General features: G+C 37.0%; 1 protein-coding gene across 5 annotated transcripts; it reads left to right on the top strand.

Annotated features, from left to right (window-relative positions):
* Positions 1-2016: 2016 nt before the first annotated feature.
* LOC131537095 (gastrula zinc finger protein XlCGF57.1-like) lies at positions 2017-11666 on the top strand. 5 transcript variants are annotated; one of them, XM_058770362.1, is made up of 3 exons: positions 2017-2120; positions 2618-2884; positions 10016-11666. In XM_058770362.1, exons 2-3 carry the CDS (start codon positions 2680-2682, stop codon positions 11056-11058), a joined length of 1248 nt encoding a protein of 415 aa, XP_058626345.1. In that variant the 5' UTR covers positions 2017-2120; positions 2618-2679; the 3' UTR covers positions 11059-11666. The 5 variants fall into 5 exon arrangements, with proteins under 5 accessions (XP_058626345.1, XP_058626344.1, XP_058626343.1 ...); XM_058770361.1 differs by lacking the exon at positions 2017-2120 and adding an exon at positions 2196-2348; XM_058770360.1 differs by lacking the exon at positions 2017-2120 and adding an exon at positions 2412-2525.
* Positions 11667-20522: the final 8856 nt, after the last annotated feature.

Below are 20522 nucleotides of genomic sequence, written 5' to 3'. Positions count from 1 at the left end.
ATATTAAAAAATGTCCTGGCTCTTCCAAGCATTATAATGGCAGTGAATGGGTGATATTCAATAGTCCAATAGAAGTCCAATAAACTGCGTCCATCCATCATAGAAAGTGCTCCAGATGGCTCCGGGGTTAATAAAGGCCTCCTGAAGTGAATCAGTGCACTTTTGTAAGCAAAATATCCATATTTAAAACTTTATAAACCATAATGTGTAGCTTCTGCTAACTGTCATATGCACGTTCACAAGAGTGGTGTTCAAGCGGATGATGTAGGCATAGTGTAAGCTTCAGTGAGAATTGACGAACACTGAATCAACGAATTAGAAGTACAAAAGTTTCGACTAGGAAACTTGTATTTACGATAATTCCGATAGCACATGAATGCAGCATAAATTCAGGTACTATGAAAAGGTTCCCACGGTGCAAAAGGCCCTATGGTCATACTTCCTGGTTCTAGTAAGGACTCTAGCTGCTGCATTTTGAACCAGCTGGAGTTTGTTTGTCAAACACGCAGAGCAGCCACCCAATAAAGCATTACAGTAATCTAAGCTTGAGGTCATAAACGCACAAATTAACGTTTCTGCATTTGACATTGAGAGCATTGGTCGTAATTTAGATACATTTCTGAGATGGAAAAATGCAGTTTTACAAATGCTACTAACGTGGCTTTCAAAGGAAAGTCTGCTATAAAATAGCACACCTAGGTTCCTAACTGATGACGAAGAATTGACAGAGCAGCCATTTAGTCAATGTTCTAGGTTATTACATGTGGGGGTTTTAGGTCCGATAATTATCACCTCTGTTTTTTTCAGAATTTAGCAGTAAAAAATTACTCGTCATCCAGTTTTTTTATATCGACTATGCATTCGTTTTTCAAATTGGTATGTTTCGCCGGGCTGCGAAGAAATATAGGATCATTCCGTGTCAACTCAACCAGAGGTCCCCGGCTCAAATTTTTGATTTTGATCATATTTTTTTTTTCTGAAGAAAGACAGACATATATAGTGATTAAAGCCAAAATATTAAATGTCATGGATAAATATTTACTGAGTAATCCACTATTTTGTAGAGGGCGGTCAAAATGGTAATTTTTACCTGAGATTCAGAGCCAAATTACAAGGCGGTAAAAATGGCTTCAGAAAGTTGGCAGCATCATAATGTTATTTTTACACAGAGATTGGTAGGCCTGTTAGTAAAATTGACTTTAGCAATATTCGTTGCATTATGTGCCAATGGTGACCATTCAGAAATGGAGAAATAGCACTTTTCAAGTTTTTTTCTCCAAAAGTTTGCATGCATGGACAGGGCTCTAGACTCATTCTTCCCACTGGTCGCACTTTTGCGACTAACTTTCTCAGTTGGTCGCACGAGCACATCATTTGGTCGCAATATCTTTTTTTTTTTTTTTGCTACAACATTTGATTAATCAATGCATGCTGATGAACTTTTATCATAGTTTATAGTTATATGGTAACGAAAGTGTTCAACATTCAACCCGTTCTTTTTCATCAGTATTATTTGTGATTTAAATTTTGTGAACAGGAATCCTTTGTTCGTGCGCTTTCACTTTCATTTTCATTTTCAAATTCGCGATCTTGGTGTCACGTTTTACAAGAAAAGATAATTGTCTGTTTTGCTTATATCTATACACCTTTCACTTTTTAAGACTAAAACAAAAGATAGATTCATTGTTATTCTTAATTAAAAAGCACAACAACAATACAACAGTGTACAATGACAACTAGCATAACATTTATTAACAAAAACGAATAAGACGAGGCATGGCATAGGATACATAACATGCTGTATTATATACAGACTAATAAATTACAGAATGTGTAGCAAACACTGAGGAATCAAGTAAATAATAATATTTATAAAAATTAGGAAAGCCTCCATAGCGTAACTCACAAATATAACAAGCTTTTCAAAACGAAAACAAAAAGAAAAGTAAAACTAAACTGTCTGTCGCTGACAGGACTTGCATGTTTTTGGTTTTTTTTTTTTTTTCTACCAACATGTTCACCTTCTCTGGTTTAAGAAGCGGCCTTTTACTTTAGCTTGAAAAGCAAATCCTCCGTTGCGCTCCATTCATGGCGCGCTCCTTCGCGCTCGTGCTGACGCGGTGAGTATAAACCAGGCTCTACACCTGAAGCGCTACCGCTGAAAGCGCCTCTCTTCCCTTAATCAGTTAAATCTGACTCCTTCTACAATGTGCAGTGGCTCTGCAGCGCGCGCTGTATGAAGCAGACACTTTGGAGCTGCGCAGGCCATGCACTCGCACAAGTGCGTCCACGTCAAATTTTTACTCGCACACTCTCAAAATATTTTGGTCGCAGTCTAGAGCCCTGATGTAAGTTAAGAAGTATAAAGTATTATTTTCCCTCCTCTCTCCGCTTCACACTCCAGTCCAGCGGGTGGCGATAAAACACACACGTTTGTTTGCCAAACAGCATTAAACTTAAGAGGAAGAAGATTAGTTTCACCGCGCTCTCTGTTGTTTTGTCATGATGCTGGTTTAATACAAACTGTTAGAAAATTTAGTTTCTGTGAGTACAAAAATACAGTTTTTGAATCAGGTCAGTAAATCAGTAACCTTGTGTAATATTCTCATCCTCACAGTTTTGAAGCAAGCAGGAATATCTGGAGGAGTATCATCTGAACTGAGATCTGCTGCTGTGAAGATGGTGTTTGTTAAAGAGGAGAGTGAAGAGAACACGAGTGAACCAGAAACCTGGAGAATAAAACACGAGGAACCAGAAACCTGGAGAATAAAACACGAGGAACCAGAAACCTGGAGAATAAAACACGAGGAACCAGACACATGGAGAATAAAACACGAGGAACCAGACACATGGAGAATAAAACACGAGGAACAAGGAGGTTGGTGTACGTTCTTAATTCATTTTTAATGACTGTTTGTGGTACATCCACATATCCTTAATGTAAAAATAAGACCTTAACTGTCATTAAAAAGTCTTAAATCCATGTTTCAAAGTTCTTATGGAAATATGACTGAACCGGCACAAAGAAGATTTAATTATTAGACTTTATTTTTGCTTTTTGGAATCGTAAAACTGTGTTGAACTCAGAGCGTGTGAGACTGATTTTTTTTGTACGTTAGTAAAAGCCATGTTTTAAGTAAAGTATCTGTAGGGCTGTGGTTGTTTTCAAGCATGTGAATGTCTCAATAGAGCATTATTTTCTAGTTCAGTACATTTCATTGTAAATCAGTAACAGTTGTGCAGCAGGTTTGCAAACAGACTTTTATTGTAAGATACTGTAGCATTGTCACAACATGGAAATAACCTTGTTTAATGCCTGATCTGTGGTCAGTGATTTCTGATGTGTAATTATTCAAGGTCAGTCGGATTTTATTTGTCCCATTTTTGTGTGTGAGTAAATCAAGCCAGGGACCAAACTCAATATTGTTTCTCCTAATAGCATAAATATAATCTGTTATTTGGGTCAGTGACAAAAAGGGGTTGGCAAGATGAGAAATTCAAAAATATTTAAAAAACTTGTTTTTAAAGCATGCATCAGCTGTTTTAAAATGTACACAGCGTGTTTATATTGATTTTATGCAATTAAAAATGGCATTTCTACCATTTTTAACAAAAGTTAAGGCTGAATGTACATGAAAATGTCAAATGGTGTAACCACCAAAGAATGAGAAATGTTAAATATTTATCCACCTAAATGTCCTGTAAGCTTACTCCTATAAATAAATACTTCATTTTAAAATGTCACCCGAAAATAGAGTTTATTAAAGTTATCTCTAAATGTAAATTTGAATATGTTTTTGCAATATTTGGCGGGGCATATGCTGAAAACACCTCTGTTTACTAAATAATCTTCGACAAATTATGTAAAAATTGTTAAAAAACATTATATTAAACTAGATTACATTTTATTCCACATTAATTTTCCTGTATATAATTGTATTTTTATGAAAAATACCAGTTACACCAATTGCCAAAAACCAGTTACACCACCTGACCATGTTGCTTTTACAGCCAAAGGCCATTGTTTGTTGAAGAAATTGACACTGAAAATCAAGCATGAATGTCATCAAGTTCAGCTGAAGTGCTTTTTTTCAATGAAAGTGCTTTTTTTTCCCCAAAAAAAATCTAGCAACACAAAATTATCATAGTGATGAAAAGTGAACTCGTGTCTCATATTGTAATTACAGTTAAGAAACAATATCTGACAAGAATTCATCAGTGATGAACAGTCAAGTCACCTTTATTTATATAGCGCTTTTAACAATGCAGATTGTGTCTTTCCAATATCAAAATAGGAAAATAGTGTCAAAAATGTACAATGACAAGATTAAACACTCAATTTTCAGTTAAAGGCATTTCATTATTGAATTCAATGATGTCATTGTCCAGCTCAGTTCCTTTTAAATAGTATCTGTGCAATCAAGTTGACGATATTGCTGGAAATTAAGTGTCCCCAACTAAGCAAGCCAGAGGCGACAAGTAACCAAAACTCCATCGGTGACAGAATGGAGAAAAAAAACCTTGGGAGAAAGTAGGCTCAGTCGGGGGGGCAGTTCTCCTCTGGCCAGACGAACCAGGAGTTCAATTTCAACTGCAGCAAAGTCAGATTGTGTAAAGGACTCATTTGGTTCCCGTGGTCTTGTCCCGATAGCTGTCTAGGTGACGAGGTCCTCACTGGGGATCTGTCTCTGGGGCTCATCTAGGTGTCCCGATCTCCGCTGACGTTCAGGGCTGTAGAGGTCATCTCTAGGTGCTGATCCACCATTTGATCTGGATACGGACTGGATCCGGGTGACTGCAGTGACCATCTGATCTGGATACAGACTGGATCGGGTGGCTACGGTGATCTCGGAATAAGAAAGAAACAGACCAATATTAGCGTAGATGCCATTCTTCTTACGATGTAACAAGTACATTGGGTATTATGGGAAGTGTTCCCGTTTCTGGTTGACCTAATTAATGCAGCCTTGAATATTAGAAGTGTATTATGTGTAAGTCAGGTTAAAGAGATGGGTCTTTAACCTAGATTTAAACTGACAGAGTGTGTCTGCCTCCCGAACAGTGTTAAGTAGATTGTTCCAGAGTTTTGGCGCTAAATAGGAAAAGGATCTGCTGCCCGCAGTTGATTTTGATATTCTAGGTATTATCAAATGGCCAGAGTTTTGAGAACGTAGTGGACGTGGAGGACTATAATACGATAAGAGCTCGCTCAAGTACTGAGGAGCTAAACCATTCAGGGCTTTATAAGTAATTAACAAGATTTTAAAATCTATACGATGTTTAATAGAGGTAGCCAGTGCAGTGTTGACAGAACCAGGCTAATGTGGTCATACTTCCTGATTCTAGTAAGAACTCTAGCTGCTGCATTTTGCACCATCTGGAGTATGTTTATTAAGCGACCTCCCAATAAAGCATTACAATAATCTAACCTTGAGGTCATAAATGCATGAATTAACATTTCTGCATTTGTCTTTGAGAGCATGGGTCTCAATTTAGACATATTTTTAAGATTAAAAAATGCAGTTTTACAAATGCTAGAAACGTGGCTGTCAAAGGAAAGATTGCTATCAAATAGCACACCTAGGTTCCTAACTGATGACGAAGAATCGACAGAGCAGCCATTAAGTGTTAGACAGTGTTCTAAGTTACTACATGTGGGGTGTTTAGGTCCGATAATTAACACCTCTGTGTTTTCAGAATTTAGCTATAAGAAATTACTCGACATCCAGTTTTTTATATCAACAGTGCATTCCATTAGTTTCCCAATTTGGTGTGTTTTGCCGGGCCGGTGAAGAAATATAGATCTGAGTATCATCAGCATAACAGTGAAAGCTAACACCATGTTTCCTGATATTTCCTAAGGGTAACATGTAAAGCGTGAAAAGTAACGGCCCTAGTACTGAGCCTTGAGGTACTCCATACTGCACTTGTGATCGTTATGATACCTCTTCATTCACTGCTACAAATTGATGGCGGTCAGATAAGTAAGATTTGAGCCATGCTAATGCACTTCTACTAATGCCAACAAAATTTTCTAGTTTATTTATAAGAATGTTGTGGTCGATAGTGTCGAACGCAGTGCTAAGATCCAGTAGCACTAACAGAGAGATACAACCACGATCAGATGATAAGAGCCTGACTGGAAATCCTCACAGATACAGTGAACTCATGTCTCGTAATGTAATTTAATTTTTTGTATTGTAATTTCGTATTGTATTGTGGCATCTATTGGGGAAAAAGGGGCTCTGTTATATTAATTATAAAATATCAGAAATGTAATTATATTTTACAGATGTAAATTGTAATCTTTGGTTAACATTTTTTATCAGTGAATTTATGTTCAAATGTAGACACCCACTTCCTTCTGCTACATTATTAGATCATTTATGTATATTGCATTATATGATACTATATGTGACCCAGGACTACAAAACCAGTCATAAGGGTCAATTTTTTTTAAATTGAGATGTATGCATCACAAATAAGCTGAATAAATAAGCTTTTCATTGATAAATGGTTTGTTAGGATAGGACAATATCTGGCCGAGATACAACTATTTGAAAATCTGGAATCTGAGGGTGCAAAAAAATCAAAATATTGACAAAATCGCCTTTAAAGTTGTCCAAATTAAGTTCTTAGCAATGCATATTACTAATTAAAAATTAAGTTTTGATATATTTATGGTAAGAAATTTACTAAATATCTTCATGGAACATGATCTTTACTTAATATCCTAATGATTTTTTGCATAAAATATAAATGGATAATTTTGAACCATACAGTGTATGTTTGGCTATTGCTACAAATGTCCAGGGTCACATATAACATTAAACACTTGAAAATAGTTTCTAATAGTAGGTTAGTTTATATTACATCTTTAATCAGCATCATAAACTAGTGATATTTGACTAAATTGCCCCCTAACAGAAAGGCATGTAATAGGAGTCACCACTTGACATTTCCATTTAAAATTAAATTTGACAGGCATTATCATGGACACCTATGTAAGTACATGACCTTGTTGGGAATATTTCAAATGTAATACTCATTTTTATAATAATGAATTATCAATGTATTCCTGAGGTCATACCATTTTACATGAATACCTGACCATACCCTAAAAATGTCAAATTATCTCACATTTTAAAGAGAGTTACTAACATTTGCATGCAGCAGTTAGTATCACCAGAGGTAATTCTCTGTGATATAATTTCCTGTCACATGATGTTCGTGCAAAATATTAACAAAATGGCTCCTTGAATGGTGGTTACACCACCCTGACACTCAAGGAATTTGACTTGACTCCCATAATTCCCCAAATTAATTATAATATTCAGAAAAATGATGCTCCATTTAATTTGATTTACTATTAAATAGTACTAATGTAAGATTATGCCAAACTAGCTGATCTGGTGTTTTATTGCGAATTTCACCTTTTTTAAACAAGATCAATTATTTGGTTCAAAGTTTTTATGGTTACACCACATTGACATTTTTGCAATCATCCCCCAAATATTCAAAATGAATTAAAACCAGAGATTTTAGACTTGGTCCACAAAAAAAGAGAATGTATGCAACTAATTTGCACATTTATTTTGAAATTTTAACCCTTTTCAATTGAATTAAACCATATGGACATAAAAAAAAGTAGTGTTACATCACTGACACATTTATATTGTGATTAAATTATATACAGAAAGCGATCAATGAACAAACCCTGTTTGCTAGAGCTGTCAGTCACACAGTGCAAGTTTATCTGGACACTTAGAACTTTAGTTTTAATCAATGGTTCTCTTACACAATGCAATGAACTTTTACAGTTTACTGTTACATCATTTTTTTCTGTTAGTTATGTTGAAAGCATTTTGTGAGAGTGCAGAAAACTAAATGTTATGATGAGATCAAACGGACTGTCATCTGCTCAGTGCTCATTGCTGCATCCATTCATGTGATGGGAGTAGATCTAAATATAACGCTATAATTAACACGTTACAATATTAATCTCGACAGCTGTTATGGTAAAAACATAGTAGTAAAAGTATCTGAGACTGTTCGACAGGTAATACTTCCTATGCAAAGATTTCCATTGAAGCCTCACAGCAGACACGACCCTTTAAACAGAGCGTTCAAATCAGGGTATAAAATAGATATTTATTTCTGTGTAAAAACATGATAAATGTGCACCTCAAGAAACATTATATTTTGATGTAAAAACTAGGGATGTGCAACAGCGATCGAGTACTCAGCCGTTACAGCGATGATCAATCATGAAAACGATGATCGTGGAAAATAATTCTGATTGGTTATAGCAGCACTTTGGGCGGTACCCTGAGCTCTGATTGTTTAGCTCGCAACAGCATAAAAAAAAAAAAAAAATATATATATATATATATATATATATATATATATATATATATATATATATATACACACATACACACACACACACACACACACACACACACACGTGTGTGTGTATATATGTATTTTTATTATTATTTGTACAAAGATTAAGCATAAACAGTCTGAAATACATGTAAAAAATATATTCCAAATGATACTAAAATAAAGTATTTTATGTATATAAACCATCAATTGAATATAAAAGCAAAAAAAAAAAAAAAAACTGCCAATCATGGACATATATCTATACTCTGCAGTGGTCGCACCACATGATATTTTCAAATTCAGTCAAAATTTACAAGCACAGAACTGGCCACCTAAACAAAACAAGCTAGCTTCCCACAAAAGGTCACTATGAAATTTATAATGAAAATAAATAATTGCAGAAATAACTTATTATTCATTGTTTTTTGAGGTCATACCACATGACAGGTTATTTTTTTGGATTTCAACATAAAAGTCCCAAAATGGTAGTTTCTTGATGGTCTCACCACATGATATTTCATAAAATGGAAATCATCTGACAAAGTTTGTATATTATGATGGAAATATAAATACAAATGCTTTGCAATTGTATACAGTATTACAAAACACTTTGGAAATCATGCCAAATAGTGCAGAAAATTAATCTGAATAAATTTAGGGTAATTTCAAAGAGGTTTACAAAAAAAAGTTATGGCCGGACGGTGATATTTTGTACCACATGGTATTTTGACACTTTGAATAACAGAAAAACTTTTTGAAAAGTTAAAGTGAGTTCGTATATGGGAGAGGTCCTTCATATTATATGGCATGTTTTTTTTTTTTTTTGCATGTAAACCAATATTTAACTTAAAAAATGCAATCGGACAGAAAATGTAGGCGTTGCGTCATTGACCCAAGTACTTTTGAATCTGAATTGATTTTATTGAAAGGGTAGCCCCTTGAGATGTGACATCTCGTTTCAAGTTTTCAAACACTCTCTCTCACACACAAACAATATAACAACATAAACAAAACAACTTTAAATATTTCAAAGGGCACATTTACACAACAATATATTTTGCTTTTGTATCTTTTTTTTTTTTTTATAGCATTGTGAAAGGGATTCCCATTTGTAAAAACTGTAAAATCATGCACATGTGTATTACGTGTTCAGCTTTAACACAGATTCATACAGTGAAGACTATGCAGTGTTATTTTACATTTGATTATTCAATTTCTGTACATGAATACTGTTAGACCTACCTGAAAAATATAAAGCACTGTTTATTCCATTTGTATCTTTGTTCTATTATATTATCTTGTAATTTGTTTATTTTCTATGCTGATTTACTCGCCTACAAAATCACCCCAATCATTATTTATTTTTCCCCCCTTAAATACAGCTATTCAAGTCATTTGGTGGGTTTTTTTCTCTATATTGCAATAAGCCTATATATCGCAGAAACACAAATTATCGCAATTGACATTGCCATCTACTTGCCTGCAGCCATAATGCAGCGCTTTTAGTCGTTTCATGGATCTGTGTGAACTGGGACAGTTTTGACATCATTTGTCTGTACACAAATATTTTATCCTTTTTATTTTTCAAATGTCTCAAGTGATTTTCATCTTCATAATTTATTTTTAGGCCTGAAGAAAATGAAAGAAGAAAGAAGACGAGATCTGAATGAGGTGGAGGAGAAATATCAGGATCACAAAGATCATGACGTCAATGGAGAAAAATCATTGAGTTGCAGCATTCAAATAACAGACGTCAAAAAGCCTTTCAGCTGCTCTCAGTGTGGAAACACTTACAAACATAAAAGAAACCTTATGAAACACATGAGAATGCATAGTGAGGAAAAGAGTTTTACACAGAAAGGACAGCTTAAGGATCATTTGGTAAGTCATTCTTCAGAAAAGCCTTTTACCTGCTTTCAGTGTGGAAAGTCTTTCACACATAAAGGAACCTTTATGAAACACATGAGAATCCATACTGGGGAAAAGCCTTTCAGCTGCTCTCAGTGTGGAAACACTTTCACGTGTAACAAAAACCTTAAGGATCACATGTTAATTCATGCTGGGATAAAGCCTTTCAGCTGCTCTCAGTGTGGAAAGAGTTTTACGCAGAAAGGACACCTTGAGAATCATTTGGTAACTCACACTTCAGAAAAGCCTTTCACCTGCTCTCAGTGTGGAAACACTTTCACACGTAAAGCAAACCTTAAGAAACACATGTTAATTCATGCTGGAATCAAGCCTTTTACCTGCTCCCAGTGTGGAAAGAGTTTTGTATGTAAAGAAATCCTGAGGAATCACATGTTAATTCATACTGGGACAAGGCCGTTCAGCTGCTCTCAGTGTGAAAAGACTTTTACACAGAAAGGACACTTTAATGAGCATTTGTTAACTCACTCTTCAGAAAACCCTTTCACTTGCTCTCACTGTGGAAAGTCTTTCACATGTAAAGGATACCTTAAGACTCACATGTTAATTCATGCAGAAATAAAGCCTTTCAGCTGCTCTCAGTGTGGAAAGAGTTTCATATGTAAAGGAATCCTGAGGAATCACATGCTAATTCATACTGGGTTAAGGCCTTTCAGCTGCTCTCAGTGTGGAAAGACTTTTACACAGAAAGGACACCTTAAGGTTCACGCTGCCAAAACACATTTATGTTCAAACAACATGTAAAAGTGATTTTTTGCATCTGATGACTGAAACTTGTGTGCTGTGTAGGGGTAGATATTGTTAAGGTTTTAAAGGTATTACTGCTCTTACTGTCAATGCTGACCCATCTGATATTTTAACAGTATTCCTGTTGGTTCTTTTTGTTATTTAAAATTTCTCAGTCCCTTTGGCCCAATTTGTAGGATGTGAACTTTTTTCTCAAAACTAATAAACTATGAAATATGTTAAGCTCTCTGAACAATTAGTGTCTTGTTCACACCAGATTTGAATTTCTTATTAATTTAAGCAAACTGCTGGTGTTCTAGCATGTATGCAAAAGGTTAAGCATTACAGTTTCCACCATAACTAAATGAACATGGCTTCTTGATTCTCAGACAAATTACATATATTTTTGTTTTCATCATGTGAGTCTTCTCATACAAAATGATCCAAAATCTGTCAAATGTACTTGTAGCAATATTTTTCCCTCTCTCTTTGATTGATGTCATTTTATGGCAATTTTCTGTTTACTATATGTGTCTCTTCATGAAATAAATATGTAAAATAGACACGCAAATGACTTTTCTGTTTGCATGCAACACACTACCACACAAATAAATGTACTGTATGAAATCAAATGTGTTTATTCATTCTCTGTGTACTATAATATGGACTTTTCCCAGTAAACTTTTACCTAACATTGAAATCAACCTGTGAATACATCCATGTGGGGCCCAAATTGGTTGCACCTAGGGCCAGGTTTTTGTCCCATAAAACTAGTCATCTGCTGAGAATCGTTGTTGGCGATTTTAATTCTATTTAATTGTGCAAAAAACATGCTGAAAAATTAATCAAATACAGCAAAGTTATATTGAAGTCAAGTCACCTTTATTTATATAGCGCTTTCAACAATACAGATTGTCAAAGCAGCTTTCCAGTATTAAATAGGAGAATAGTGTCAATAATGCAAAAGGACAATAGTGAACACTCAATTTTCACTTAAGGCAGTTCATCAATGAATTCAGTGATGTCGTCATCCAGCTCAATTCAGTTTAAATAGTATCTGTGCAGTCAAGTCGACGATATTGCTGGAAATTAAGTGTCCCCAACTAAGCAAGCCAGAGGCGACAACAGCAAGGAACCAAAACTCTATTGGTGACAGAATGGAGGAAAAAACCTTGAGAGAAACCACGCTGAGTCGGGGGGCCAGTTCTCCTCTGGCCAGACGAACTAGCTGGTTGTTCCATGCTGCAGCAAAGGCGGATTGTGCAGAGGACTCATCTGGTTCCCATGGTCTTGTGCCAATGGCCGTCCAGGGCTCTACGCTTGCTTTTTCTTTGATGAGAGCCGGATCGGCCTTCATCGTGGACGAGGCGGAGTCAAGCCCGCGGTCATCACATGTGGCCGCCACTCCGCAGTCCATGCCACCAGCCGTTCCCCAGTGGGGCTCCACCTCACCGGCCGCCATGGTCTCAAGCCCGCCTCCGTTCGCGACCACCGCATGCTGCCGTCCGCGGCTCTCCCTCACCCGCCGCCGTTCGCGGCTCTCCCAAGCCTGCCGTCTGTGGCTCTCCCTCACCCGCCGCCGTTTGTGGCCCACGCAAGCCCGCCTGCAGAGAGTATGGCAAGCCCTGGAGGCAACCCTGGAGGCCAGTGTAGGACCAGGACAAGGGAGGCCTCCAGGGCGGGTCCAGGGACTCGGGAGTCCATGGCGGGACAGGAGACTCGGGAGGCCATGGCGTGTCCGGGGACTCTGTGGCCTTGGTGCTTGGCCCGGCCACACAGGCAATGGCTATATAGTCCCCCCTCCAAAATTTTCTTGGGAAAGTCTATAAAGTCTGGTGGGTGCTCGGGAGGAGCGGGCACTTGTGGAATGGGCCCTGGAGAGGCGGGCACTTGGGGAACGGGCCCTGGAGAGGCGGGCACTGGGGGAATGGGCCCTGGAGAGGCGGGCTCTGGAAGCGTGGACTCTTGCGGTCTGTGTGGCCGGGCCAAGCACCAAGGCCACAGAGTCCCCGGACCCGCCATGGCCTCCCTTGTCCTGGTCCTACACTGGCATCCAGGGCGCCCACCCCCCCGTAGAACTTCTGCGGCGCGAGATGCACCTTCCGGGAGGGGGGCGATATGTTACGTGCATGTTCTGTTTTTGTTTCTAGTTCTTTCTTAGTTAGCCTTTTCTCCTGTGACCTAGTTTTAGTTAGCCTCCTAATTATCATTCTTTTCACATGTGTTTGATCAATTAACTCGTTTACTCATTCATTTGCTCCCCTTCTTAAACCTTCAGTTCTCCATTAACCTTTGTCTGTTCTACTTTACTACTTTGATTTTTGTATGATATCTACTCAGCGTTTTGTTTATTAAAGAACAATTATATCTTTACTTTGAGCCTCCTGCCTTTTCTCCGTCCCCACGGACTGACTTCTTTAAACAATGAAAACAAATACTTGCATCTACTTGACTGTCAATAAGTACTTTTATTGTCTCTCTGTATAAATTATACAGACCTACCTACTGACATATTGAGATTAATCAACATCGACTCTCAGAATCATTTAATTATAAATGTTGCATAAATTTCGCGATTATTCAACATACCTCTTATATTAGTGTCGCTTCCAGACTGGTCTGTTCTGATGGCTTGCACTGTACAGCCTCCACTACTAAACGCATCAGGAACAACAGGGGCGGAAAACTGCCTCTCTCTTCTAGTGATGGGAAATCCAGCTCTTTTCAAAGATTCAGTTTTTTTTGGGCTCCTAGAAGAGCCGGCTCCTACGGATCCCAAATGGCTCTTCATTTAGTATCACTCAGAAAAGAGGGGAGACAACAGCCAATAAAACACAAACCTACAACACACTCATTATACAGACAAATGAATATTAAAATATATTTAAAACAGAAAGAATAAAGGTATAGTTACTTTTTGTTTACTCTTCTTTGAATTTTAAGTCTATATCATTGTTTGCTGATTATCACAATAAGAGATGATATGTGCATGAACACAGTGCTGGTTCATGTTTGGAGCACGAGTGAATATGAAATATACTCACAAACACTTGAAACACGCTTGCTCCAATCCGGATATGAACTATGATCTGTGTAGTGAGTGTTATTAAACCCATCGTGGCGTTCTGTGCAGAAACCACTCTCTCATGCATGCTCCACGTGTTGTTACGGTCGTGTTTACAGAGATGAACTGACAGTGCTAAGCTCTTTCATGATATTTGAATTCTCTGCTGTAAAACGGTAATACAGCGCAGTGATTGGCAGGTAAGAGTTCATTCTCATTAGCCACGGCAGCCAATCACCACTCCAGATTAACACATATACCAGGAATATAATGTAGCAATCTAGTATCTATCTTTTATTTTAGTAATAAAAATCGCGGGAAAGCATTGACAACAAGTTGTATGTGCAGCACAATCTGCGATCTCCGACCTCTCTCTCTCCGTATGTGCGTGCGAGTGATGTGTGTTGGTTAGTGTGCGTCAATGAAAGCAGCGCATTAATATGTAACATGATTAAACTGACTTGGAACTACCTCTGCATTAACCCTTTCACACATGAGTTTAAAATATTTTAGCTGAGCCCCCAGCTTGAGTTTTTTTAGGCGACCGTTATTTTAGAATGTACCCAGTCAGCAAATTTCCTTTGGTGCGGATCTGGCCCATATCAACAGCTAAAGTGTGGCCCAGATTAGTTTGTGTTCGCCGGCCCAAAACTGGTCCATATCTTTTTAGCCAGAACTGAACCAAAACAGTACCATAACCCAACCCAGAGTGAGCCAAATAATAAAAACAGACGTGGCTGATATATGGACCTTATATGGTATTCTTATATGGCTGAGTTCTGTAAAGGGCTGATGGCCCTTATGTGGCCCATATGTGGCTGATACACCAAAAGCCATTATTCAACCATATTTACACCACACCTATCTTTTTTTAAATTTAAAATACCCATTACACAGTAAATCTTAAACACAAAAATGGATTCACACTCACACTCATTTTTTAAAAATGTTTATAGTATTTTAATAACAGAATTACAATATAGAACATAACAGAAGTGTGCTATTTTGTAAATGTCAGATGAGTGAATAAATGTGCAAAAAATTATACTTTTAGTAAGTCTCACCAGTCTTTCTCACTCACAGTCTGTCAGGAAAAAGAAGAGAAAAACAAAACATTAGTATATCATAATTAGTATCATACACTAGATATTATTTGAAGACAAGCATATAAATGACTGTAAATCAACACATTCTTTTCTACCACCCAAGGCATGAGTGCTGCTGTGAAGTCCCTTTTTTAAATTAAACTTTTCTAAATTTAAAAAATGTAGCTACTTTAATAACAGGTTATTTTTAGACATAATAATAATATACATAATATTAATGAAAACATTAGGGGTGTAATGGTACCTCAGCTTTGAAGTCACAGTTTCAAACATTTTTGGTACAGCAGTGGGAGAAAACATACTTTTTTTTTTTTTTCTTTTTTTTTCTTTTTTTTTATAAAGGTTGGTTTATTGAACAATTTGTGTCTCTGCCTTTAAATAAACTCAATTATAATTACAATTTTCTTAAGGATTAAAAAATCTAATGCTATTCAATATGCAAATTTCGCATTATAACCGGTTGTAACAAGTAGAAAAGATAATTAAAGGGAAGGAATGATCGCATTCATGCTTCCTGCACTTCTGCATACAGTGGTCTGTTACGCCACATCAAAGAGCGTCAAAACAACATTTATGGCTTTAATTTCCTGATAAAATAGACATAATTTTAAAGATTAGACTTTGTTTCTTATCGAAAAGAACAAAACACAAACCTTGCGATTACAGGATGTAATGTATAGCCTAGTAATAATGTATTAGTGAGGATTTATTCACGGATATGAACTGAAACGGATTAAGTCGCACGTGCAGTGGTTTAAATGACACTGTATTTGTTCGGTACAATTTTCTGTATGAATAAGTGTACCATTACACCCCTAGAAAACATTTAAAATACCAAAACTGCACTTACCTGAATAATACGTCTCTGCAGGGAGCTTTTCCATCATGTTTTTTAACAGCGGTTGAAAGAGGAAGTGGAGTGGGAAATAACGGATACATTTTCAAAATTTCAGTAATCCACCAATAGGAATAAGGGAAGACACAAAGCAACCAATAGCATTGTTGAATGGGCTGAGATGTGGACTGCCACTAAGCTGCCACACATGACTATAGCAGTTTAATGTGTTTTTCCAAATAAAATCCAAATGTTAACACATTACATGGTGTGCCATAGCCAAGCCATATATGGCTCTCATTTGTGTGCTGTCATCTGGACCATATACCTCAAAACATATTCAAATTCAAATTCTAAAGCTATGGCAAAATGTATATGGGGAAAGTTTGGCCCATATGTGCTCAGCCATGCCATACCTATGCCAAATGTGACAGCTATCAGCCACATTTGGCCCAAACATTCTTGCTATCTGGGTAGCCTTATTGTTTCCATGGTGACGCGTCATGCTTGTCATGTGACACACCGCAGCCACAATAGCGCTGTATGACACATGGATCACTTTTATTTTGTTTTTCCTTTTTTGATTATTAATATTCACAAACATACTCACTATATTATGAAATATCTGATATTCCGATTCTGAAATACAAACCTGATTCCAAAAAAGTTGGGACACTGTACAAATTGTGAATAAAAAAGGAATGCAATAATTTACAAATCTCATAAACTTATATTTTATTCACAATAGAATATAGATAACATATCAAATGTTGAAAGTGAGACATTTTGAAATGTCATGCCAAATATTGGCTCATTTTGGATTTCATGAGAGCTACACATTCCAGTTGGGACAGGTAGCAATAAGAGGCCGGAAAAGTTAAATGTACATATAAGGGACAGCTGGAGGACCAATTTGCAACTTATTAGGTCAATTGGCAACATGATTGGGTATAAAAAGAGCCTCTCAGAGTGGCAGTATCTCTCAGAAGTCAAGATGGGAAGAGGATCACCAATTCCCCCAATGCTGCGGCGAAAAATAGTGGAGCAAAATCAGAAAGGAGTTTCTCAGAGAAAAATTGCAAAGAGTTTGAAGTTATCATCATCTACAGTGCATAATATCATCCAAAGATTCACCCTTGTGTAAGGGTCAAGGCCGGAAAACCATACTGGATGCCCGTGATCTTCGGGCCCTTAGACGGCACTGCATCACATACAGGAATGCTACTGTAATGGAAATCACAACATGGGCTCAGGAATACTTCCAGAAAACATTGTCGGTGAACACAATCCACCGTGCCATTCGCCATTGCCGGCTAAAACTCTATAGGTCAAAAAAGAAGCCATATCTAAACATGATCCAGAAGCGCAGGCGTTTTCTCTGGGCCAAGGCTCATTTAAAATGGACTGTGGCAAAGTGGAAAACTGTTCTGTGGTCAGACGAATCAAAATTTGAAGTTCTTTTTGGAAAACTGGGACGCCATGTCATCCGGACTAAAGAGGACAAGGACAACCCAAGTTGTTATCAGCGCTCAGTTCAGAAGCCTGCATCTCTGATGGTATGGGGTTGCATGAGTGCGTGTGGCATGGGCAGCTTACACATCTGGAAAGGCACCATCAATGCTGAAAGGTATATCCAAGTTCTAGAACAACATATGCTCCCATCCAGACATTGTCTCTTTCAGGGAAGACCTTGCATTTTCCAACATGACAATGCCAGACCACATACTGCATCAATTACATCATGGCTGCGTAGAAGAAGGATCCGGGTACTGAAATGGCCAGCCTGCAGTCCAGATCTTTCACCCATAGAAAACATTTGGCGCATCACAAAGAGGAAGATGCAACAAAGAAGACCTAAGACAGTTGAGCAACTAGAAGCCTGTATTAGACAAGAATGGGACAACATTCCTATTTCTAAACTTGAGAAACTTGTCTCCTCAGTCCCCAGACGTTTGCAGACTGTTATAAAAAGAAGAGGGGATGCCACACAGTGGTAAACATGGCCTTGTCTCAACTTTTTTGAGATGTGTTGATGCCATGAAATTTAAAATCAACTTATTTTTCCCTTTAAATGATACATTTTCTCAGTTTAAACATTTGATATGTCATCTATGTTATATTCTGAATAAAATATTGAAATTTGAAACTTCCACATCATTGCATTCTGTTTTTATTCACAATTTGTACAGTGTCCCAACTTTTTTGGAATCGGGTTTGTATGTGCAAGTAAATGTATTTGGTAGTTTAAACACTTTTATAATGACCGTGTTAGTTGATCTATACCGGGTGATGGGCGCCGCCATGTTTGCTCGCGCTGAATCCAGCTGTGGGATTTACAACACGTAAATTCATCCTCTCCTCCCGAAACACGTTAAAGTAAGTCTCCGGTTAAACTGGGAGAAGAGCAGAGTAAACTTTAAAGTTATCTACACAATCTGTATATGATATCAATAAAACATGTCGTCAGATTATATTTGTAAGGATCTTGCTGCTTCCATAGACAGCATGTATTTTACAAACTATAAATGTATGGTTTTGCTAGTACTTATGTGTATTTAAATGTCTGAAACCTAAAATAAGCATTATATGGTTGAAAACACTGAATATTTGTGATATGACAAGCGCTCAGCGCGTCTGATCTGGCTCCGCGCCAGAAAGCAGATTTGAATTCAGCAGTTGATGACGTGACGCACTGAACGTTCTATAATCACACCAGTGTGATCGTACGCTCCTGGGACCAGCAAAGACTGATCACACCGGTGTGATCGTACACGTTAGTTATACTCAGGGATTGAAATTAACTTTTTCACTCACCAGCCAATTTGGCTGCTAACTTTTTAAGATACCGGCCATTCATAACTTCTACTAGCCAAAAAAATAAATAATAATAATAAAAAAAACAACAGCTTGAGGCTGTCTACACTGGACGTGAAAAAGCGACAGTTGCAAATAATTTTGTGTCAGTACTAAGGGTGTGCGATATTGACAAAAAAAATATTTTGGGGGGATTTTATCAAGAAAGATAATTAGAGAGAGTTTGTTGAGTGTGTTATTGTGCTGATATCTTACGGACTACCGTGGACAGCTGACTCCTAAAGTTTTTGATATTCTTCGTATTCTGTGTGGTCAGTTCACAGCAGTGATAGAAATTAATCTTTTACAATAAGTTTAAATTGATATTAACCTTTTATGGGCATTTTTACCTTTATAAAGCCATTTTTCTAAAAGTGTGCATCATCTTTTGAGTCAAATTCTTACATTTAATCAATCAGTTATAATAATAATACTTTTAGGCTCTTACTAAACAAATGAAATCAGTATCAAGAAAATTCATCTTTGCTGAAGTTTATGGCATTTAGATGTATTTTCACATGTTAATGCAGCTTAGAGTTTTTAGAGAATGGATCTTGAGTAGGGTAAGAGTGTCACAATCCCCAATGCATAATGTAGTGTGCCCAAGATTTACATTGAAAATAACAAACAAACAACAAACATTTTAACTGTAAGAGGAACACATTAATTTGTTTGAGCTTAGCAACTTAGTTACTATAGTCCTTTTACAGTTACTGTTATAAAAATACACATTTGTAGGAATACAATTCTACATGAGTTCAATTTAATGTACAACAACAAATATTTGAGCAAACTGTATATTTTACTTATTGTGCTCCATCTGTTTGGTGCGCATGCTCACAGCAATGCTTGTTTACTATGAAACTTTGTCCACACTCCTGACAGCAAAAGGACAATGTGTGCATGCATTTCTAACATTTACAGATGGAGACTGTATCTGTGACAAATAATTTATTCACTGTGGAAAATGTCTCGAATGCATTAAACAGCACAAATATTTTCACTGTTTGCTATGGTGGATTGATTTAATCCATGATCAGCATTAAGGGCTGCTTAAGAATAGCACGCACAAAGTATCCTGACTCATTGAACTTGGATCAAATCAGTGAGACTGCGTGAACTTCTTGTTGTTGTAGTGGTGATTAATTAACGTTGGGCCTAAACACACCTTCTGCATTCAGGCACTGCCAGTAGCACTGGTCGTTAGTGTAAAACTCGATATTGACAGCTATATAAACAAATCCTTAGCTTTGGCTAAAAAAAAATATTTAATTGACATTTACTCACCACTTAGAGTGAAAGAGACGATTTTCAGCTTGAATTCTGCATCAACACGTTTCATTGTGTGAGGACAGGATGAGCAGTGCAGGCAGTTGTTTTCCCTCTCCAAAGTGGTGACACTGTATTTTGAACACTTTTTTAACACATTGTTAAATAAAATAGTTTAAACTCAGTCCAGTGTTACTTAAACTTTATTTTTTGTTAAATTAATTCTGAACTTAGAAACTCTCCATAAACACCATCATTTTAACTAAATTTGCTGTGTATACAAAAGTGTTGCATGTTAACGATCTAATTACTTAATTGCAATGCAGTTATCATAAAATCCCACTATATTTAGATT

The sequence above is a fragment of the Onychostoma macrolepis genome, chromosome 03, assembly GCF_012432095.1.
Source record: "Onychostoma macrolepis isolate SWU-2019 chromosome 03, ASM1243209v1, whole genome shotgun sequence".
NCBI classification, from domain to species: Eukaryota; Metazoa; Chordata; class Actinopteri; order Cypriniformes; family Cyprinidae; genus Onychostoma; species Onychostoma macrolepis.
The sequence above is the reverse complement of the archived record's forward strand: the minus strand, read 5'-3'. Positions and strand labels throughout refer to the sequence as shown.

Coding starts and splice junctions, on each gene's coding strand:
- LOC131537095 (XM_058770362.1), top strand. CDS start 2,680: ATGGTGTTTGTTAAAGAGGAGAGTGAAGAGAACACGAGTGAACCAGAA. Junction 2,885..10,015: donor CGAGGAACAAGGAGGTTGGT/GTACGTTCTTAA, acceptor ATTTATTTTTAG/GCCTGAAGAAAATGAAAGAA.